Here is a 24558-nt window from a genome sequence, read left to right as displayed (position 1 = left end):
TTTTTTCCCCAAGTGTCTGTTTCCTTCTCTCCTTCTGCCCCCGCCCCCCCCCCCCCCGATTGCGTGTACATCCCACCTTACTTTCTGCCCGCAAGTTTTTTATCCCATCCATTGACCTCTTCCCCTCCAGCTCCCAATTCATATCCCACATGCTCACACCCTCATCCACAGCCACCAGGTTTTACTGGACATCCCATAGTCAAAGACGCATCTCATCCAGGCGTTTACTCTACACAGAAATGATGGAGTCCTCATTGCATAAGGGAAACACCCACATGAGAAGCTTATACCCCTACCTGCTGGAATTCCTACCAAGGTGTTGCTGCTGGATCTTGTTCTGGGACTAGCTGTATTTCCCGTAAACAGCAGGAGTCAAATTTGAACCCCGCTTTCCTCAGCTGCCAGAAAGGAGATGCAGCATTCTGTGTGTGTTTCCTCCATTCAAAAGCCTGAAGAGGGCTTTGGTGAGGTCTCTGCTACTCTACCACTCACTGTTCTCATTTCTGAGTTTTCCTCCACCACAAACAGCTCCAGTGACAGCCTTTGCTACTGCTCAGTGCTTTGCTAAGCAGCAAAAGAACAAGATCTACAATTCCCTGTTTCATTGAAGCACATAAGGTAACGAATAGTAACAGTCAAAAAAAAAAATCCTCACACACTCTGGTCAGTATTTACTCTGCAGCATAGTAAGAGCAGCTGCAGAAGCACTAGACCTCTGCTGTCTTTCTAAGACGGCATCAGATCAATCTTTTCTTCCATAAGGATGAGAGCTTTATTTTAAAATTAAAGTAAACTCTGCTGAAGATGATGATATTGGTCGTTCACACTCAAAAGAAAGATTCTAACTTGCCACGATGAGTGGATTTTTCAAACCCTGCTTATGGATATTTTAGGCACACTACATATTTGGGCACTAAAATGCTTAGCAGTGTGTATACATGAGTTAAAGAAATATTAAGTGTTGATGTTATATTTGATACAGGGACCGTAACCATCTGTGAAATTAAATTAAAAATGTATTATTCTGCATTAGTGGCTTTCCTACATTGATCTTTTTGGGTTTAAGAAGAAAGACAGACATATTAATGTGCATAGCTGACCATGCAGTCAGCAGTAGAATTTAAGAGCTCAATCTACTTGCTTGACAAGAGCAGACATCTTTGGCAGTTATCATTTCACTGAATACATCAATCTTACCAGATAAGATGCACAGGAGCTTAATAAAAAGATGCTTGCTCTTCATGACTTACAAGACTTCAGTGAAACAAATGTCTCTCCCTACTAGTATTTTTGAAGTGTTTACTCACCTTTGACCAAACAAGAGCGTAGATTTAGTTTCAGATTCATTGTATGATGATGGAGAGCAGCAAATTACAATAGTGGTTCTGCAGTTACCACCCAGTGAATCCTGGAGGATTCTGGTCATTTTACTATCACGATATGGAACATAAGTCTGGAATAAATAAATGTATAGATTAGCATATGTTTGAAGGAATAAGTTAGAGTTGGCAGACTTAACTATCTAGTTTGTTGGATAAGGATCTGCGCTCAATTCAGCTAAGACCAACAAATTAGCAAGAAGGATAGTAAAGATAATTTCTCTTCAGGTTCTTAATGCCCAACACAGTGGTACAAGCACAAACCTTTCAGATAAAAGAGTTATGTCCAAGCTTTTGTACTTTTAGGGTAGAGTAAACTTCCAATAAGATTTCTGCTTTACACAGCAAGCGTGACATTGTAAGAGACACTGTTGCACTTGCAATGTAGTGATACAATGGTTGAGATTTCTAAGGCAGTGCATGGGGAGATATGTGGTTAAATCCCATGCACTGCCTTGAAAATTTCAGCCCATAGTTCCTGGGTACTATTACATCTGTATTGTCTCTTTCTGGACTTAAAAAAAATACACTTACGCTGCTTTCAGCCAAAGCAGAAATGACATTTCCAAGAGCTGAGAGAGACTTGTTGATGTTCTTAGCTTCATCCAGCAGAGCACCTTCTGCTCCAGTTTTACTAACCTAAAAAGGATTGAGTAAATAAAAGTAAACATTCTAGAAAGCTTTTTTCAGATTCAGTACTTATAAAAAAGACTGAACAGCTTGCTCTTTTTTAAAGACCAAGTGTCACTCCAGCACCTCTAACTTGTAGAGCCAGTTAGGAAAATGGATTCTCTTCCCTCATTCCACATCACCTGAAGAAAAATTCAGATTTTCTATCAAAAATCAAAAGTTTTCAGCTCAAAACTACTCAGTTTTTCAATGAAAATCAAAAATTTCCCAAGGAAAGCAGACACTTAATGTGAAAAAAATTAATTTACTTGAAAGCCCAATTTTGGTGAAAAATTTGACCAACTGTACTCACCAGTCATTTAAAAAAAAACTGAATGCAAACAATTCATGCAAGAGGCTAAGACTGTGTTATGGTCACTTTTAGTAAAAGTTACGGACAGGTCACAGGCAATAACCAAAACTTCACAAAAACCCATGACCTGTTCCTGACTTTTATTAAAAATAACTGACAAAATGAGGAAAGAGGAGGATCCAGCACTCATTGCTGCTGAGCCTCCAGGATTCCCCCTACCCTCAGTGAATGAGCATGTGAGATCCCCCTGCTCCTGGCAGCAGCTTGGAGATGCAGGGGTTTGCCTGTGCCAGCAGGTTGCCACACTGGCTGAGAGCTCCAGATACCCCAGGGCCAAAGCAAAAATGTCACAGAGGTCTCTGGAAATCACTGATTCTGTGACTTCCATGACCTCTGTGACAAAATCTTAGCCTTATTCATGTGAAAAGCCTAAGAAATTCAAAGTTATGGACACCAATGAATCCAGAAGTCAAGCAAGTCAGCAGAAGAGTTACCATTTTAAACAATAGGGAAAGATGATATAGACCAGATTCAAAAACAGTCTCTGACACAAAAAAATCTCAGATACAGGTTCCCAACAATGAAAGTCTACAAGAGCAGAGAAGACTGCAGTGGAAAATTACTGCAACCTGACTTCCCTAAGAAGATACCTGAGGGTCATGGATAAAGATGGGTGAGACTGAAGAACAAGAAGCGTCACCAGTTCCTGCTAACATCTGTCCCCAGATCTGCTGCCCAGCCTAGTTTCCTAGTCTAAATGCCCAGCCTTGCTCTACAGTTCTATGATCTGCATCTCCCCTCCCTCAATCTACACTGAAAGAATTTTGAAGTTACGTTTTTATTTTATTAATATAAACAAGCGTTAAGTGTAAACTACTAAAATGAGTACATATGCTATAAGGTGGGTGCACAATTTGTTGGAAAGCTGCTCAATGACCATTTTTAGGAACTAGTTAAACAATGAAGGGAATTTGACAACATGGCCACTTTTTTAAACCTTTCCTTATAGATCAAGTTTTCTAAACCTTTTGTCATTTTTGCTGCACTCCTCTGGCCAGACACTCACAACAGGATCAGGCCTGGAAATGCCTTCCCAACATGGCATGACTCTAGAGGGGCAAGGAAAGGCTCTGACAAAGAAACCTTTAAAACCTTGTTTTTTTAATACACTGTAAATTAAAAAACAAGTGATGTCACTGCTGATTATTGAACCAAAACTAAAGCCAGATGAAGCAGTTCAGGGCTGAAACCTGATATACATATATTTCAAAACAAATATAACTAATTATTTCCTGCACCTGGTGGGTATCCAATTAGCCATGTTTTTCTTTATTTTGATTACCTCAACCCAAATCTTAAGTAAGATAACACTGGTATATCAAGGGTCACTACAAATTTAAAATAGACAATCCCTCTCCCTCATTACCTTATTCTTTTTGGTCAAATGCTTTGCACCTATCACTCATGCTATTATCCAAACTCAATTTAAAAACCATAGTTCACTCAGGCCTAATGTGGGCCTCCTGGTGGACTATAGGGGACAAGCAGGACTCCATAAATAGGGAGCTCGCAGTACTGGCAGAGCAGCGCACAAGGTGACTCCACTTCATTCAGTTAAAATAAGGAAGAAATTTTCACATAACAGCCTTGACTCAGAATTAAAGTTTTTCAAATGCATTTCCAGTCAACATGATCAGTTAGGACAGCATTAACACAAGCAACCACAACCTACACAACATCCACAATGATATCACCTTCACAACAAACTCCTTTTCAATTCCAACCTATAACCAATCAGAACCCACACCTCCAGTTTGTCATATCGCACTTAAACAGGTCAATGGAAAAAAAGTAGATTGAAGTTCCATGTACAGAAAAATCACTACACCTTACACCAAATTCAAGCTTATCTATCAACCGGGAGCATATCAAAGTAGCCTATGCTGGAGTCTGGGTTTCACATATGAGCGCTGGAGTTAAGAGTCATGAAGCTGACCGGGGAGGCTGTATTATGATGTGTGTGTTCTTAGGAAGTGATACTTGAGCAACCTAAGCTCTACGTCAAACAAGGTTCCGTATGTTCCTTTAGTTTTCAAATATAAAAAGAAAAAGTTACCTTTTCACTACCTGCCAAGTCCACAAGGTATAGTTTTCCACTCAGTTTCTGTTCTGTTTGAGTGTTTTCTTGTTTTACATTAATAAGGAAGATACTATGACTTCGAGAGCTGTGTTCATTCATATCTGTAATGCAAATATTTAAGAATTTTCAAAACATTTGCTTATGAAACAAATCTGCCTGGATAACAATTACTTTAATTTGACCTTAACTGAACATTTAGTATACTAATATGAACCTCTCACAGTGAACAAATATATCTCTATATCTACAGTAGTTTGTGATGAATATAGCATATTTAAACAAAAGTAGGCAAATGAAGGGTTAATCCCATATTATTCAATAGATTAAGCATCTTCTTCCTATACATTTCTGTGCATAAAATGTAAAGTGTATTGACAGTATACTAATCTGACCTTTTACTCTGGGCTTAAGTATTTTTGGAGTTTACTAGAAACACTAGAATATTTGTAGAAAAAAAAGTTCAAAGCTGTTACATACTGACCCAACGTGTAGAGTTTCCTTTAGAAACTATTTCATTTTTGTTATAAAGAATGATTTTTTTTTCCTTTATGCTTCATAGCACAGGTAAGATATGTGAAGCACAAGTAAACTTTTAAAGAGACACAGTTCATACTGAATTAAAACAGTTCTTCGAGTTCAGTAACAGAAGTCTAAGCTGATTTACTTTGGAGGGGAAGAGGGAGAAGATGAGCCCCCTATCAAGTCTTGTCTCTAGCTCTGCGTCAGACAGAAACAACTCTAAATCCCCTATAGCCCTCTAAAGACGTGCGTTTAGCTACAAGAGAAGCTGAGGAAGTGAAAAGAAGGAATAGTCCCTTGTTCCCAACCATTGTTACTTCTCTGTTCCTCAGCTTTTAAATGCTGACCAGTTCTGGTTTCTGTTCCTTGCTGCCACCAAGAAAAACAGTAACTGTGTTTGGCTTATCACTCCTCCAAAACACTCTCCTGATCAAAAGGAGGGCCAGAGAAGGCTTGGCCTTGATATTTGGTTGCCTTCCCCAACCTTTTACTGATAAAGTAAGAAAAGGCAGCAGGAAGAGGAAATTTCCACCAAAAATAGCAGCTCCCAACATTTTTCTGATGAAGTCCTCTGTAGATGAAAAGCTTGTCCATTCCCTTGGCCAAATGCTGCCATATTTTTTGTTTATATTCTTTCCTTCCGCCTCAGTTTTACTTTTTCTGCCTCTGTTCTGTCCCCAATGTAGCATTTTCTGGTTTTCCTCTTTTTGCCATCTCATTTTGTAGCTTTCCCCTCCCTATGTCCCACTCAGCAGAAGGCTACATATTGCTTACAGTGAGAGCGTACACTGATGGTTCCAAAGACCCAAGGCACATACTTTTATAACTTAGTGGAGTGCCATAGGAACGAAGAGAGAAACTTGGACCTATGGGATACTGCCTAAATCTGCAGACAGGTAAACATGGGCACCTCGTGATCAGCTTTGTTATAGGCCTCTGCAGTAGTAGAGAAAAAGCAGGTGGCTTCATGAGAGACAAACTGCTTTACTTCCAGATACAGGAGTACATTCAAGGTGTGAGGGACATGGATCTGGGATCATGAACGTTCACTACCCCATGCTTGTGCCCGGCCCCTACTCCAAGAGGGGGCATGCAACCTCAAGTTGAGTAACACTGCCCTAGAAACAGGAAGTTAGATGAAGGGAAGACAAACTAATTAGACCAAGATTCTTTTAATTTGTCTAATCTACTCTTGCTTCCCCCAAGTGACACACTGAGGTGAGTCACACGTCAATATTTCAAAAAACTAGAACGATTCACTTCCATTCCCAGCTTATTTTCTCTCATTTATAAATTCAATACAAGGAAAAGAATGCCATCGGGGGGGAAAAAACACTTACTTGTAACTGCTACATGTCTGTTAGATTTTCCTTCATCTATAGTATCCATAACTTCATCCGGACTACATACAAAACGTTCAGTGCAGCCCTTTAAAAATAGACAAAACATAAATAAGTGATGTACACAGAGAAAAGATAGGTTAGTTCAATAGTGTAACACTTATACTCACCTTTACATAAGGAACTCTGTTCTTGTCCTCATGAACCGAAAGATTGGTCTTTGAAACTGGAAGAAAAAAGCTCTACAGATAAAATATTTCATTTATTCAAAAGAATAATATGTGGAATAAGCATATATATCCCGAGGGAAACAGAAACATCATTTCCCATGATATTGCATGCAATTCTTATATTCTAACATCTGAACAAGGATTTACACAAAATGGCCATTAGAGAAACTCAAATGCTTTTATACAGATAACACATTATACAAAGAAAAGGCAGAGCTATACTTAATTTTACAATTATAAGATTATGAAAACCAATGAAAGACTACATTTATAGTTGCCATTTACAATGTCTCATTAATATGCCACATAACTATCCTAATCTGGCAGTTTCTTTCCCCTTCTTTGCAGTCTAACTATCCCCTTCCTATATAAAGGGCACAGACTTACCATCTAAAAGGTCCCTTATTTTATCCAAGTATATTTCAAAATATGACACCTAATAAAAAAGATACAGCATTAAAAACACAGTAATTCATAGATTTTAGGCCAAAAGGGATCATTATTATAATTCAGTCTGACCTCCTGCCTAACACAGGAGACTTTCTTCCTTCCAGTGATACCTGCACCTAGCCCAAGAATTTGTGGTTGAACTAAAGCATCTCTATTAGAAAAACATCCAATCTTAATTAAGAATTCAAGTGATGGAGAATTTACCACAATCGTTATCCAAGTTATCAAAGGATAACTGCCCTCACTGTTAAAGATTAGCATCTTATTGTCAATGAATTCCCTATTTATGAAAAATATGGATTCCCAACCTCTGGGCCCAACTGTCTTTGGATTCATATCTTCCAAATTAAATGGTAGACTTGTACATACACCATGCCCCCCCCACAAGATTTAACCACCAATTACTTTACTTTAAAATCAGATGCAACTTTTTGTTTAACAAGTACTTCTTAAATCAAACAATTTACCTTAATGTGGAACTCCAAATTTTCATCCATGGAGTAAATATAATTAAAAATATCTTGCACTATTCTTGGAATAATCCCCATCCCATCTGGATCATGAAGTGTTCCCTTTTGAGAAAAAAAAAAGACAACTAAATGCAATATTCTTTATCAGTTATAATTCCATGAACACAACAGATTTCTAATATTCAAAGATGACAAACTGAAAATAAAGGAGTTGATTTTAGAATAGTAACTAGAAAGAAAAATTTTAACAAGTCTTGCCAACCCATTTAGGACCAAGATTTGTTAGGGTAAAAAATTATCCCAGAACCTTTTAAATAATAAATTAAAGATAAAAAGCTGCTATTAATGGAATACTTAATATTTTATCTTTTTTTCCATAGTTATATACCGTTCTTTTGAAATAAGTACTCAGTCTCCTCTGTTCATCTGGCATCCCTTCTCCCACATTTTTTTGGTGGGCTTGATCGTAATATAGTATTTTGTGCATCATTACCACCATGATCTGGGAATAGCAGTAATTAATTTGTGGAGCCTTATTTGGCCCTCCAGCAGCAGAAGAAGAAATATTATGAGAAAAGTTCTTTTTAGATACCTTACCTCCATAGTGTGTGTTTTCCCAGATGATGTTTGTCCATAAGCAAATATCGTACCATTGTATCCCTCAAGTACATCTAACAAGAAAGAATTTATGCATTAGGGTTCTTTTCCAAGCAAGAAGATAATTCAGTGTTTGATGGACAAATAACCTAATTAAGGATTCTGACTCCAAATGAATTTTGACCATTACAAGGTGTCTCCACTGTGAACACAAGTCTAATAAAATAGAATTGCATGTTGCTAGAATAGGAGAAGTTACATTAATAGATTAAAATGTAAACTAATGCATTACATAGGAGTTTCAGACTCAACATACAGACACTTTTAAAAGGTAAGCAACAATGGAAAAAAATGGGCTTGTACCTTTTTGCTTCTTTTTAGTATATAAAGGCAGGGTGAAAGGCTTTTTTTAAAAAGTTTACATTAGAAATTAGTGTCTTGTTTAGGCTAGGAAACTATGAGAACTGAAATACTAGGAACACAAAAACCTGTACTTCTGAAGACAGAGGAAGAAATCCTGCAACATGCTGTTATTGGATAACCGGCCCACCCAGAGAAACTTTCTAACTTCCAGTAGTTAAGAGGTTAACTTATGCCATAAACTCAAATGTTTGTATCCTTTCTAAAGCTAGTTTTTAAGCATTGTGACTGTAATATATGTACATTTCAAATTTATTGTAATTATATTTATTGAACTGATATTCTTGTTATCCATATAAATGTCTAAACTTTTTTGAAGTCTCCTAGGTAATTTGTCTCAATGATTAATTCACTACCACAAATTCACAATTTAATTGTGACTTGTGTGAAAAAGGAAATCCTTTTTTATCAGTTTTGAATTTGCCATTTGCCAGTTTCATTAAATGGCCCCTTGTCCTTGTGTTATGAGAGAGGACAAACAGAAGTTCCTTGTTTACCTTCTCAATACTATTAATTACTTGAGAGGAGGCTAGTAAGGAGGGACACAATGAAAGGGAGTAGTACCAATCTTTAAAACTCTTCATGACATTTTACCCATCCCCTTAAATTGCTCATCTTCTGAACTCCCTCAAATAATGCAATATCTTTTTTTGAGAGGCAATAACTAAAAAGAACACTGCAGTCCAGGTTAGAACACACTATTTCTACAATTGACATAATTCTTCTGTACTATTCATCCTGTCATTCCTTATGCCTCCTAACTTTATTTGCTTTTTAGACAAATGCTGCATATTGAGCTTAAGTCTTAATTTTGCTCTCCACAATTATGATTTTCTTAAGTTTTTACAGTTAATTTAGAACCTTGAAAGGTGTATGATTAGTTCAAATTATCTCTTCCAGTGCTCATCACTTTGCATTTATTAACAATTAATTTCATCTGTCACCATGTTATGCATTTACCTAGCTTGGTACAGATCCTCTGAAGTTTCTCAGTCTTCTGCAGTCTTGCTCAAGTAATCTGTATCTGGAAGTTTGAGTACCAAACTGCTCATCCCCTTTTAAAATCATTAATGCATTCACCAGTGCTACTATAGACCCTTATAGCAACTCACTGCTAAACTTCTGCTATAATGAAAATTTAACATTTATTTCTCTGTTATCTCTCTTAGCCAGTTTCTGATCCTTGCCAGTAAACTGCCTATTATACCAAGACTATTTTTATTTTATTTTTATTTTTTTAGTAATTTGTGAAGGTCTGGTTAAAAGCCCTTTGAAAGTCCAAATAATTTACATCTACTGGGATGCCTTTCCTTTACCTAATATTTTACTGACCTGTTCAAGGGATTCTACCAGGGCCGGCTTTAGGCCGATTCAGCCGATTCCCCAGAATCGGGCCCCATGCCTAAGAGGGCCCCGCGCCTTAAGGGCCTTTTAATTTTTTTTTTTTTTTTTTCTTTTTTAAACTTACCCTGGCTGCGGTCTGCTCCGGGGTCTTCCATGGCCCCGTTCCCCTGACCAAAGCACCAGCGGGAGCGTGGCTGCCCCACAGCCCGGCTCTCCCGGCCCGAGCCGCGGGGCAAGCCCTGGCCCGAGCGGGGCGAGCCCTACCCTGCAGCCCTGCTCTCCCGGCTGGAGCTCTGGGCCCCCAAAGCCCTGGGACAGCAGGGGGCTATTTAAAGGGCCGGAGCTCCAGCTGCCTCTGCCACCCCGTCCTTTAAATAGCCACTGGAGCCCCCCCACCCCCATGTATTCTCCAGGGCTCCCGCGGCTATTTAAAAGGTCTAGGGGGGGGTAGAAGCAGGGGAGCCCCAGGCCCTTTAAATAATCACCCTGGGACAGCGGGAGGCTTGGGGGCTATTTAAAGGGCGGGGGCTCCAGCTGCCTCTGCTGCACCCCCTGCCCTGCCCGCACCAGCCCTGCCCGCAGGCAGCTCTGCACCCAATGCCCACAGCCAGCCCCTTCTAAACCTCCTGCCCTGTCTCCAGCCAACCCCGTCACACACCTCTGTGGCGCTGCTCAAAGCCAGCCAGCCCCACACACACCCCTGCCCACACCCAGCCCTGCACCCCCTGCCCTGTCTCCAGTCAATCCCTGCTGCACTCCCCTGCCTGAAGCCAGTCAGTTCCGCACTCCTCTGTCTCCAGCCCTCTCAACCCCTGCTGCATCTCCCTGTGGCCCTACCTGAAGCCAGCCCACCCCACACATCCGTCTTCAGCCAGCCCTGCACCCCTTGCCCTGCCTGCAGCTAGATCCTACCTCCAGTCAGCCCCTGCCCTGCCTCCAACCAGCCTCATGTCCACTGCTGCCCTGCAGTTCCCAGGGCAGTAACCCTGCACACCTGCTTCAATGAGGGGGTAGGGAGCAGCTGGGACCCACACATGTGAAACAGCCGTCATTAATAAGCAATCAACAGCATATATGATGCGATGTACATAATATATAATTGTATTATTTATATAGTTATGGAAAGTAAATAATACATGGAAGAAAGACAAGGCTTTTTTTTTTTTTTTTAAACACACATCCCTGCCAGGGCCCCACTGAAAATGTTTGAATTGGGCCCTGCATTTCCTAAAGCCGGCCCTGGATTTTACTACAGTTGTAAGGCAAGATTTTTATTTCGCAGAAGATGAACTGGTTAGACTATCACATGACAAATTTCTAGGCGTTTTATAATTCTATTTTAAAAGTATTGCCTCGACCAATTTTTAATATATTCAAGGACAGAGATTCTGTACTCTTTAAGATGCATAAGCATTGAGGCAGGAGTTCCATCTGCAGAGGATCTTCACTATAGTCAACTAAAGTTCTCATTACACAACTAAGATGATTTCAAACTCTTACTTTGCTACGTATTATACTTAGCTTAGAAAAACAGTGCATATGCTTGATTTTTGAAGGTTCATACTAATCAAGGTTTTTTCCTGGAACAGATATTTCCATAGCATTATCTAATCCTATGCCATATTTCAACCCCATTGATTTTGGCTGAAAAAAAAATTTTTTTTAAAAGCGTCTCAAGCATCATTTTAAAATAGAAACGTTGTATTTTTCCATCTTTTTACTTAACAACTTTTCCCCTATAATTGTCCAAGAGAGAATTTTAATGGAAGAGACCTGACCTGAAAGATTGCAATCTAACAAGATCAACATTTCAAACAGTTATGAACTGAATACATGGGTTCAGAATTGATATCATTCATCAACTCTAACTATAGTGACTGCTGCCATTCCTGCTATAATTCACACTGTTTTGTTTAGATATAGTTTTGGGGGGAAAGATGGGTAGGAAGAGAAGAGATGGAACTACATCACAATTTTCAACAGTAAAAGCCACTTAATCTACTGATGGCCTCCTTATTGTCAAGTTCAATGTTTTTCCTTACCTTTTACTATTTTTTTAGCACAATCATTGTACACTTGTTCCTGCGATGTACTTGACTGGAATACATGGTCAAACACATACGGCTTGGACTGAAAAGACAAGAGTAAAAAATCCCAGTCACAAAGGAAAAAACTGAACATTTTTCAAATCTGAACTGTTCATAATAGCCGCTTCTACAGTATCTTTTTGCTCGTTTGTATACTTGAAGCCTTCAATAAGAGGAACTGATTTACACACAAGTTACCTGAGTGAAAGATAATCGATATCTGACCACGTACGAATGAAGCCTTGAACTAAACATACTTGAATCCTGAAATCAGCCTAAACAGGTTTTCTAAAGAACTTTCACCAGAAGCATGACCCAGTCTCACTTCATTACTGTTTGGCAACAAGTCAGTTCATTTTAAGTTTTCACATAAATCTTAAAGTAAAATGCTCAGGTTAGTACTGTACACCCAAAAACATTTTTCCCTCTGGGAAAAGGACTAGAAGGTTATTACTTCAGGATTCTGATCGCTGAGATTCCTCTTGAAAGGGAAGTTCTAGAGGAAGTATGCCAAGAAACTACAGTGCTTAATAGGAAGAAGCCAAACCTGAGGTAGCTGAAGTCTAAGCTGGAAAAGCAGATGGCTGCTTATATTTGATTCTCTGGATGGAAGGAAATATTCAAGCTGCTGCATTACTGAATTCTACTTCTAAGTGTTTCAGTCACTGCAAACTTAGTTTTGGACTTGGCATGCTCTTGGAAGTGTCCACTACTAATACTTTGGATATTCTTGTGACTACATGCTGATCTGACTAAAGAGACAATGTAGTATTATGTCACTATCCCCATTTTCCGGAGTATGCTGCTACCACTCCCATCATCTGAGTGACTACGCTGAGATACTCATAACCACTCCCTTTGGGATGGTAGATGGATGATGATGAAAGAAAATTTTGTGTTTTGGGGTGGGATTTCCCAAAGCTCTTAAGTGATTTAGGACACAAGATATACGGATCTTCATCAAATCATTTAGGTGCTTTTGGAAATCACACCCATGATTTATTCTAGCTTCTTTTAATACAGTCTAAGAAGTTTATCCAAGCCAAATTAAAACTGGGATGGACAACTACATTATTAGCAAGAGAGCTGCCTTCTTTAACAATTACTGTCAGTCTTGAGGTGTAAGGCTGAAGTTTCAATAAGAACATATATAAAAATTAGCCACTGAATAAAGGATACAGCTATAGACAGCCATTTCCTCAACCCTCCAGTAGTGACTTTAATAATAGGAATATTAACAGGCACATCTGCTATTTTGTGTGTTGCCGGCCAATGCCATTTTAACTCACAGGTAACATTTGTCTAATACGTACACATCTGCATGCACTACTTCATGTGAAGTGAACATCGCTATTGCTGGATCATGTTGCCCCCATTATCACCTTTTGTACCATATCTACTCTATTCAGATTGTGTCCAATAACATCCTAAACAAAATTTATGGTGTACTGTTGATGTGGTTGGCATGCCTTCAGGTTTAGATGCAATTTGAAACTTCCTCTAAATTATCTTTCCACTTAAAAAAAATTGATATTCATGAATACACTATTCCAAGTCAGTACATTTTTGAGAAAGTCTTGACTATCAATTGATTTTGGAGACTCTCTACGGAGGAATTAAGTCAGGCAGGTCATTGATCTTAAAAACACTAGATCTTGCAGTAATCCAGATCTTCAACAGTTAAAAGTCTGTTATAATGCCTGCATCTAATTATCACTCATATCTGAAGAAGCAAGGTTTTTTACCCACAAAAGCTTATGCCCAAATAAATCTGTTAGTCTTTAAGGTACCACTGGACTCCTTGTTGTTTTTGTGGATACAGACTAACATGGCTACCTCCTGATAGTTAAAAGACTGTTTAAGTCATCAAGTTTTTTTCCTTCATTTAGATTGTCAATGTACCTGATCCCTGATGCTTCCGGTACAATATATGGTTAATTTTTAGCTTTTCCATTTCCTCACATAGGAAAATGAAAATAGAGCTATGAAACAAAGCTGTAAACTGCATAAGAAACTTCCAGAATTCTTTGTTATAGTATTCTTTTAATTTGTCTTAACTTACTCTTGCCTCCTCCAAGTGTCACACTGAGATGAGTCACACAAGTCAATATTTCAAAAAACTAGAACGATTCACTTACATTCACAGTTTGGGCTTCTCTCATTTATAAATTCAATGAAAGGAAAAGAATGCCATGTTATAGTAGTGGATAGATTGTTTTGGGACAACATCAATAACCCATCAGACTGCTATATTTTATTTTGATTTAATGCCAAGTCATACAGGAATTTCTTAAACATCACATTCATAGTGCCTGTATTTCAATCAAAAACATTTATTCAATCAAATTAAAACTTCATGTTAGTCTAACTTTTTTGAGTTTTTTAGAGAGACAAGGTGGGTGAGGTAATATCTTCTACTGCACCAACTTCTGTCAGTGAGAGAGACAAGGGTTTCTGAAAATCAGTTTTTTAACATACGGTGCCTTCTTGAATTTTACGGATTAGTTAGAGGAAGTAATCTATATATAATAAGGACTTCTCTCTCAAACAATGAATCCCTTATTTGAATTGATCTTAAATATAAGTTTATACATCACAAGCTTCAGGAACCCTTGACAGACTGACTACCTCCAAAACACAGTTCCCTGTAACAAATTTACTAAGTGTACCAGAATCCCCACTAGATTCCCCATTCTCATTACTGACCGGGAACATAGTCTTGGTGGCATACCCTGAAAGTTGAGTGATTACAGACCAAACTAGGGAAGCAAATTCCAAAGGTTCAGTGCCTTAACAAAACAGTCCGCCTCCCTCCCACCATAGTTTATACGAATGAGGCTCTTGCTCAGGCATCTCCACTGATCTGTATTTGCCAAACATCAACAACTGTTAATTTAAAAAATATATATATTTAAAGGCCAAAATAAGCAGAAGTGATAAAGAACAGCTTTGCCTACTACTGTGACTAAGTTTAAAAGAACTACATAAAAACCTATCACAAAAAAAACAGTCTGAAAGATTGTTGTGTAATTCCAAACAGGTTTCATTTATTTGGTATATGCAATATCAATTCTACCTGTTTTCCACTGGCCTACTTTCTCACAGCAGAACCAAATTTCTAAAAAAAAAAAAAATCTTCATAATATAGATATAAAGACATACTGACTGTGCTTCTTCAGAAAAAAAACCTATCTTACTTTTCAGTGCCCAGATCACATCATTATTGCAGCACAGATTTCCCTCACTTTGCCACAAACACCTTATCTGCATCAAGAGGCTATGACTGAAATCTTTCTAAGGAAGGGTACAGAATCAGGCCTTTTTCTGGATTGCAGTTTTTAGGTACTACCGTAAGTGAAAAAACAAGTTGGACCATCAGACATTCTATACGTTAGGTGTAATAAGCCTTGTGTTTTGGAATACAGATATCCTTTTGACTAGGTATCAGATTCTCAATAGTTCAGTAAATATTTCACTTAACATTGCAAATTAAGCCTATAGATTGCCTATTCACATGTGTGCCAAGTCCCTATTTTCCAGTCTCCCCAAAGCCCACAGACCCTGAGGTAAACATCCAGACTCACCTCTTTCCCAGAGTTTGGCTATACTGGTAAACAAACATTACCACATAAGACATCAGCCTAAGCTTCCTCCTTGCCTCCTTCTATGGTTTCACTCTATGAACCTTCTCTAAATGAACCTAAATCAGTCTGTCTCAAAGCAACATTCCAAGCCCCTGTTGAAGCTAACTTGCAGCCACCTGCCAGTATGACCCAGCAGTAGTTATTCAAATCTTAATGGAGGGTTTTTGTTGTTGTTTTCTTTTTTAACAGACTTTGACACAGAATCTTTTTATCATCTTAATTAATGGCCAGTTTAGCTTTACTGGGCAACAGTTTTCAGTATTAGCCTATATACAAATATATTCAAAACAACTGAAATGTACAAAACTTTGCTCTTCACAGATATCTGCTGGCAAGTCATCATCTCCTAGTGTTGTCTTCATAGAAGACGATTCCATTACTCTTAATGAGAAAAAATAACCCCTAATTTCAGGTTATCCTCAGAAGTACAGAAAATAAATTGTATAAAAGAATTAAGTATTTATTTCTATTGCATTCATACTCTATAGTTTTAAAGTTTACTGCAAGATTTTCAGAGTCCATCCATAGAAATGTGTGGTTTGGATCATCTTGTTTTCTGATCCTTAATACCTAGAATAGTCTTTTCATTATTGATACTATAAGATGAGCAACCAGTAACATTCCATTTCTCTGTCACAATGTACACAGAGCTTTTAACTCTAAGGCATATTCTTTTTGCTAATGTAATGCATCATTTTATAAACCCATCCTGTCGAACACTGTAGCTGGCTTATTCTTGGCATGAAGAGCACAAGACAGTTTATAAAAGATTGAAGTATTAAAAAACAGCTTTCTCCCAATGCAAAACAGTATTGCTATCACCATTTTTAGCCATAAAACAAACAAAAAATGTAAAGCTTTACGTCTAAGTAAATCTCAAACTGAGTGATTTTAGAAAAAAACTTACCTTTTTTCCATTAATTTGAGAGCACATTTTCCATTCCCAACCCTCTTTCCCAGTTTGAAAGATAACTTATTATTGCTCTGTCAGTGACAGAGTTCAAAGTAGCAAAAAAGATAAGCAAGCAGAGTCCCAGTATAGTAGTATTCTGCTTCTAGTAAGAAAAATGTTTTTCAGTTCTTTTGGGGTGCCTGAGAATAAGATGCATGTAGAACTGACTTTCTGTAACTGTAGAGGGTGCAAGGTATGTCATTAGACCTTAGTTTTCCTGCCTTCCATTCTTATTTTTCTGTGTTAAAATTGTAATTTGAGTGCTCTCTTACTTGCTTATATAATACATCAAATTTAAGGCTCTGTATACTCTGCAATAAGTAGGAATAAAGTTCTGCAGCATTTCTTTTGCCAGAGGATAAATGGGAAAATACTATCAGTGAAACAGCCATGTTATATAATTTGATGGTCTCAATTTTATGATGGCCCCATATTCAGTTTCAACATGAGACGTTTTTGTAACGAAAATGCATAATTGCAGCAGGGAAGATGTTACAGAAAGCTGGAGGTTCTAGCAGATGGGTGAGGAACAGCTGGAATTCTGGCATTCAGGGAGACCTGGGAGGTAGGCTGGGACTATTGCTTTAGCTGGATGTTTGTTCTAAAGGGATCAACAGTGAAATAGTTAACAATGCTGACATTTAAAGTTTTTAGGTTTTAGAATGAACACCACACTTGTGACGACCAGAGATTACTACTAAGATGATCGCCCAGCAACAGTACAATATACACCTCTACCCTGATATAACACTGTCCTCAGGAGCCAAAAAAATCTTACCATATTATAGGTGAAACCATGTTATACCAAACTTGCTTTGATCCACCGGAGTGTGCAGCCCTGCCCCCCTGGAGTGCTGCTTTACCGCATTATCCGAACTCGTGTTATATCAGATCACATTATATCGGGGTAGAGGTGTACTTCCTTCAATATTGAAACAAGTCTTTTAGCCATACACGTCTGCACTATTACAGTGTTTGTCAAAGCCATATTCTTTGAGAAACTGTTGTACTTCTAAGTGATCAAGGCTCAGCAAAATATTAAACTAAACACCACCACTCAAATAATCCAAATAGTTCAGTTACAGAAGCTGTACTTTGACCTAAAATATGCAGTTATTTTCCATATAAGGTCAGATTATAATATTAAGGTGGAGTACTTTTACAAGTATGGAAGTGTTTTTTTCCTTCTAAAACACAAAAGTGTACCATCGTTCTACTTCTGCTGTTTTGTGTAAGTGTTCCACCCCTTGCATGCCCTATCCTCTTTCAATGTTCCATATGAATTAAATTTTCTTTCTGAATATTGGTTTTCTGCTGCCAAGACGATGAAGTCAGTAGAAGAAAGATCTTCACTAGTCTGGTTCTGCAAGAAACTGACAGAGCCAAACCTTTCTTTAACTTAGTATAAAAAACTAGTTTTAAAGAAGTATATTCTTTAAACTGAAAGCCAGATATATTTAGATATTCAGGGCAGGCACCAGGCCTTGCATGTTACGGATACTACCTAGTTAATCAGAAAATACACTGAGGCAGCCAGATGTCTTCTAAAAAACAGAAAAATATGGGATTGCTCTCTACATTACCGAATATAGGCATTTGAAGGAAAAATGAGATGCTGCTTATTTGTATGTCAATACCCAGACTGCTCTTCCAGATCTCAATTCAGACTTTAGCAGTTGTGAACAGTCTAAACAGTCTGGGTGTGACTGAGTACAATAGTTTGGGTTTTTGGGGGGTAGGGGGAAGAGGGAGAACAATCACAAGACAAGGAAGAGCACATATACAGGTACTAAAAGTGGCATACAAGCATTTCATTCAGAGTGATAACGCTCTCTGCTTGCAAACAGTTTCAAGTGTAAAAAAATAATGGTCAAAACCACATACATATGAATATGCTGGTTTCTCTCTTCATGTGACCTTTTCAGTAAGCACTCCCCATAACTTACATTTAACACTGAAGAAATAAGTTTGTGGGTAACTCCAATATCGACTTATAAAAACATGTTCACAGCAGTTGTGTTAGGTTTCAGCTTGCCTTGCATACATTCTTAAACAAAAAGGCATTATAATGAATTCTTCATTAAAGAATTCAGTTTTCTCAGCATTCATGCTGTAAATATTTCAATAGAGTCACTAGCTGGAAAAGGCTTTACTATTTTAAAAGCACGATAACTTAAAAATATCAATTTGAAAATTATGCTGTTGCAATCATCAAGGAAATATCATCACTAAGACATTAGTCATGTTTAGACAAGATTAAGATGCCTCGAGTTAGGTGTCATGATGCTTATGGTAGCCTGGTCCACACTTGAAAGCTTTACCAACAACACACCTCTGTTGGCCCAGCCCAAACCCCATGATTTCTCCTTGCCTACGCACACCGTCATCATTTTATTTTTAACAAGTTACAAGCACAATGTAAGCACAATTCACTTTCCTAGCAAAGAGAGGAGAAGTTATGCTAGGACTAAACTGCATAACATCTAGGGAGCACAGCTACTTCCACAGCCCAGTTTCCAGACAGTCCCAGTGCTCCTCACAAAATGTCATGTTTAAACCTGAAGATATTCTACCTACAATAATTACAACACTTAAGGTTACTATAAACTATAGGATTACAGAATTTTTTTTTAAGTTAACTTGTGTTTTTGACCAGTGAATATACTGTCAGTTTCACTATTTCTCTCTACAGTCAGTTCATCCCACAATGAAAAAAATCCCTCTCTAATTATTTAAAGGAGATCAGAAAAATCCTTATTTTTTTTAAATAAATTTGTGTTCTGAATCTTTAAAAATTAGATGGTGTTTTAACAAACTAGATTTTTTTTAAACTTAGTCAATTTAAAAAGAGGTTAGGTTGACAACCTTTTCTAGCACCAAAGCAAAAATATCTTGAGCAAATTCCCAGTGCTAACAGTATTTGAAGGAATAGGACAATACCCACCCAACCTCCAAAGAACTGGAGTCACAATGAAAACATATGTCTTTACACTGCTAACACAAAAATGTTACATGCATACAAGTCCACATACTGTCTTAATGGATGGGCATTTGTTTTGTTATCACATGAATTCATCAGAAAGAACAACTAGAAAAGATTCCCCTTAAAATTAACTATTTCTATAATGAAAAGACTTTTGGAATTAGAATTCAAAGCCTTGTGCGAGAACTATTAATGAGCTGCATCTTTCTTATTTCTATTGTTCTTCAGAAACAAACTAATACTACATCTCAACCACAAATTGGTGTGAAATACATAATATTTACAATTACAATAAATCGTTTCTCTAAAAGACAGAGATGGAAAAGACTCACTTGTCCAGGATAACAAGCATACCTGTAGATATATGGATGCCCAGGAAAAAGAAAACTATTGCTGCTTTCCCCAGAAAGGAAGGGGAAGTCAAGGAACACATGTGTATGGTTAGAGTAAGACAAACCCGCAGAAGAGTACGGGGAGCATCTCTGCTCTCACTCTGTCTCCTTATTTCCAGTCTTGCCCTTCTCCATGCCAATAGGCACAACTCTCCCAAATGTTACTAGGTAGGTAAGAGGCAAGCTTCTCTATATTTCAGCATGGGCCTGCAGAAGCAGCCTTGTAAGTACCACGGGCCAATCAAGAGGGTGTAGCTCTCCTCGTGAAGAGAATCCTAGCTCAGCTTACTGGAAAGAAGAGCTTGGCAGGCAGCTACCACTATCTATAGTGGTGAAGAGAAGCCCGATAAGATACGCATGAAAAGGAGAGGGAAACTGATATAGTCTGCATGGAAACAACAACTGAGGAATGGCTTTAGGAAGGTTATTTCAGACAAGATATTTCAAACAAGGTAGCTGGTTAAGGGTTCAGGCTACTAGAGATCAGTGAAGCTTTGCAAACCCTGACTAACTCATCCTTGGAGATAAACTGAACAGTCATGAAAGGTGCAAGTTTGACAGTCCTGGAGAATTAGGTGTTCAATTTTATTTAGTAATCAGAGGAGTGATTTTGAGTTTGAGAATTTTGCCATATCAGGAGTAAAAATGCTTTATGTTACTGGAATGATGGGAATTCCAGCATATTCACTGTAAAGAGCATTTGTTTACAGTCCCAATGGTCGGAGTATCATGAGATAGGACTTAAAAGACGGTCAGTGGTACCTCAACATATCGGCACTTTCCTGGGCACTGGTCCAAGGTTGAAAATAGCAAGTTCTGGGCCTAAGACTACTGGATGTTTTACATTCGGCCTTCGCTATTGCAGAGGAATATGGTTAATAAAAAAGTCATTACAATGAATGTTAATTCCCTCCTAATTCTGTCAATTTCAAGCTCCATGTAGTCTCTAAGGAGAATGACTAGTTTCCCGTCACACTCCAGACCACTTCATCCTTCAGATGTAATTTTGCAATCTTATTAGAAAAGCAAAGCTCACACTATTGTGATAATTTCTTTATCACCTAGGGAAAATTCTAGCTTTTGCATTAGTGGTAAAAAGTTGTATAGAGAAAAACATTCAATCATTTTTTTTTAATTTGTAAAAACTGACCATCTTGGAGTTCTTTTGGAAGATCCTACACAGTCTATACCACAATGGTAATGTTTCTGAATGGCCACTCCAAATTACCTCATTTCTATCATTTGAAACCTAAACAATGGATCCTCCTAATGAACTTCAAGCCCCTGCCCCCTTAGCAATGATTGCACTTTGGCACAAAAGGTAATTGCTAGAAGGTTAGAGAGTGGGGAGGGAACAGAATTTATCACCTAGAAAGTCTGATACATCTCAGGAATGGAATTAACAACCTTTGATTTCAGATGGGACACATGGTACTCCTATGAATGGATACTCAGGACCAAGCATGGAACTGAGCATATTTACTTCTGATAGTGACATCAGTTCTGTCATATTCTGTATCTGCTAACAGTCTAGATAAAGGACGGTCAATGCTTCTGTGTAACTGAGAGAATGAATGCAGTCTGCTGCACCAATCTCTGAAATGAGATCTTGAATGGGCCAATACCAGCTCATTTCACAAGCATTTTGTTGGCTTTTCAGTGGCCTACTTACTGTTGACCTGATCTGAATTTATACCAGAAACAGTAAAAGGTTCCGTATTCCATCAGCAATCCATTTGTTTTCTAAAACTGAATTTAAGTAGAATAAGAGAAGAAATACTTTAAAACCTTGTACTATAAAGCCTTTCTAACAGAAGCTTTATTTACTATTACGCATTTGTTCCACTTCCAAGTTAAGCTGCAGATGTGTTTAATTTGAGTTGCTTCATGAAGAAGCTAAAATCTAAACAACTATTAGCAAGGTAAATTTTAAAGTTATATTCCTCATTTCCTCTCTAAATTTGCAATTATGCCACTGTATGGCAAATTCTTCATCTGAATATGCAGATTAAGAATGAGAACACATGAGAAACAAACAGAGAGGGGAAAAAATCTTTATACAACCCATTTATCAACAAACACCAATGACACCAGAGAAGACAGTTACTGTAAATTATAGTCTAGCTCTCCATTCAATAACTCACTCTACCGCAGCTGCATTGCAAACTGGCACTGCTGGAATTATCTTTTCCAGGACACCACCAAGATCTCTTCATAGCAAGCCTCTCTTCTGAAGAAAGTGATTTTTGTTAAATTACAAACAAATGTGTGTGATGAACCATACAGATGTAAGTGGTCTCAATTTATTTTGCTGGACAGAGTATTAGCCACTAGGCCACTGGTCGATGTAATAGTGATCACAATAACCACTCAGCAGATTTTCTTTTGCCAGAACTATTCAGTGGACAAATTACTCTGGCAACTTCTTTCTTAGACATTACTAATGCAGACATTACATTAGTTGCCAAACTCATTAGGTTACACAAAAGAAGCCTAGCTCTTTTGCTGATATTCTCTCTCCTGCCATACACCTATTTCCAGGATGTCAGCTCTTTATTTTAAAATTTCACTACTGTATTCAAAAAAACCACTATCAATATCCTGAAAACAGAAGAATGGAAAGCCCAATATCTGGGGTGCTCTATTCTCCAGAATCACCCCGCTTATTTTGTACCTTAGTTCAGCGCAAACTTCCTCAGACTGACCAATAAACAAAGATATGAATTGGTAAGTGACTAGTGATCAGTAACGAATAGTCCAACTCCATTAATGGCACACTACTGTATACACCGTTTTCCTCCACACATAAGAGACCTAGAGAAACAGCTCTTATGGGGCGTGGGGGAGGGCACTCATTGCAGCACTGACTGATCTGCGATACAGCACAACTTTCATACCCACAGTGTATGAAACGTGCACGATGCTCCCACCTCAATTTCAAAACTGCCTCTTAAACTTATGCCCAAAGTTTCCAGTGCGGCTGCTGCAAGAGGCCTGCTAGGAAGGGAGTTTTTGATTAGGTGGCAGCTTTATGCCCGGCCAAGTCAACCCCTGCGCCTGCCCTGCCCTGCTCCCTCCTCTGCCCTATCATGTTCCCACGAAGCCCGGCTGCTCCCCTTGCCTCCACTCTCCCTCAGCTCCTATCCGCCTTGTCTCTCCCCTTCGTACCGCGCCCATCCCCGTGGTATCCGGCCCCCTCCCCAGCCCGCCGCTCCCAGCCCGCCGCTCACCGCGATGACGACGGTGTCCTCTCCCTGGAACTTGGCGATGTACTTGTCGCCGCGCATCACCTCGGAGTCGTTGAGGGGCCTGAAGCGACACATCACTTTGATGTTACATTCCGCCGGGTCCGCCATTTTAGGCCAAAGCCGCCGCCTTCGGGGCGCTCAGCTCGGTAGCCGCCGCGGCCTCCGCGCCGCTCACTCCGGGGTCCTGCGAGCGGCCGCCGCCTGCAAAGCAGCGCCTCACTGAGCCGGGGGGAGAGGGGAAGGGCTCCTCCCTGGCCGCCGCTGCCGCCTCCTGCTCTCACTTCCTCCCCAATATGGCAGCCATGGCGGCGCCTGCAGCCGGCGAGTCCGGGCCCTCCCCTCCTCGAGCAGAGGCGGCGCCGACAGCAGGGCAGGAGTGACGTCACCCTCCGCAGAGAACACCCACCCCCTCCACCTCAGACTCACCGCGCAGGCGCGCGTCGACCTCGCCGCGGCTGCCACCGAAGAGCTCCTTTGCGCAGGCGCACACTAGGTTTGCCGGGAGGAGGGGGAAACATGGCCACCCGCAGACTCAAGAATCTCCTGCGCAGGCGCACAAATGGGATATGGTCATACTGTTATTGGGTCAAAGGGGCACATTAGAGATGAGGCGTGTGAAGAGCATGATGGGAAAGCGCGGTAGCAGACGATGTCCTGCTTTCAGGCAGGGGCCTAGCGACAGGGATGCTGCCCAGGAGCCATTTACAAGGGTCTGTGCCTGTCAGGGCCATTCCCCCTGTAGCTGGTTAGCCCCTGGGTTCTTCCCACCCAGCAGTCACCCTCTTTTCAAAATACACAAACCAGGGCAGGTTTCTGACATTATGTTTTAGCATCACAAAATTGCCATTCACCATGGTGTGATATATCACAGCTCCACCCAACTGTACCACAGGCATCCGTGTGAAACTGCTTGTAAAGGCCTGGGCAATGGTGTCATATGCATAGTCCATGTGGGTTCCTATCTGTTTGAAATCATGTCCACGTGAAATTGTAATAGGAAGCCATATGTGGCTTCTGGACAAATCCCTATGGCTCTGACAACCACAGATGAGAGGTGGGGAGGGAACACCAGGACACTACGTATCTTCACCAACTGCCCTGGAGGGGCCAGAACAGGAATTTTACACAGACTAGACCAGGTCATCACTTTTCAGTCCCATTGCAATGCTGTCAACTGACAAGTAATGACAGGCTTTGCCTTGAACGATGGCTGGCACAAAACACACTACACATTGAAAGAAAATGGGTGTACAAAGCATTTCATATAGGTATTTTGGGTGCCATATGTTAGGTAACATAAGAATGGCCATACTGGGTCAGACCAAAGGTCCATCTAGCCCAGTATCCTGTCTTCCAATAGTGGCCAATGTCACATGCCCCA

General features: G+C 39.5%; 1 protein-coding gene across 2 annotated transcripts in view; it reads right to left on the bottom strand.

Moving 5' to 3' along the window:
- Positions 1 to 23521, bottom strand: part of KIF5B (kinesin family member 5B) — a 65403-nt gene extending 41882 nt beyond the window's left edge. For both annotated transcript variants that reach the window (XM_050939027.1, XM_050939028.1), the window contains exons 1-10: positions 23160 to 23521; positions 11914 to 12001; positions 8108 to 8181; positions 7508 to 7612; positions 6978 to 7026; positions 6531 to 6586; positions 6361 to 6448; positions 4478 to 4602; positions 1914 to 2018; positions 1308 to 1453 (exon numbers count right to left, since the gene is read on the bottom strand). In XM_050939027.1, the coding sequence (XP_050794984.1) occupies positions 1308 to 1453; positions 1914 to 2018; positions 4478 to 4602; positions 6361 to 6448; positions 6531 to 6586; positions 6978 to 7026; positions 7508 to 7612; positions 8108 to 8181; positions 11914 to 12001; positions 23160 to 23285 (962 nt within the window). In that variant the 5' untranslated portion in view covers positions 23286 to 23521. The remainder of the gene's footprint in view (positions 1 to 1307; positions 1454 to 1913; positions 2019 to 4477; positions 4603 to 6360; positions 6449 to 6530; positions 6587 to 6977; positions 7027 to 7507; positions 7613 to 8107; positions 8182 to 11913; positions 12002 to 23159) is intronic.
- Positions 23522 to 24558: the final 1037 nt, after the last annotated feature.

This window comes from Gopherus flavomarginatus, chromosome 2, assembly GCF_025201925.1.
Source record: "Gopherus flavomarginatus isolate rGopFla2 chromosome 2, rGopFla2.mat.asm, whole genome shotgun sequence".
Taxonomy (NCBI): domain Eukaryota; kingdom Metazoa; phylum Chordata; order Testudines; family Testudinidae; genus Gopherus; species Gopherus flavomarginatus.
Note: the sequence above shows the minus strand (reverse complement) of the source record. Positions and strands in the feature narration are given on the sequence as shown.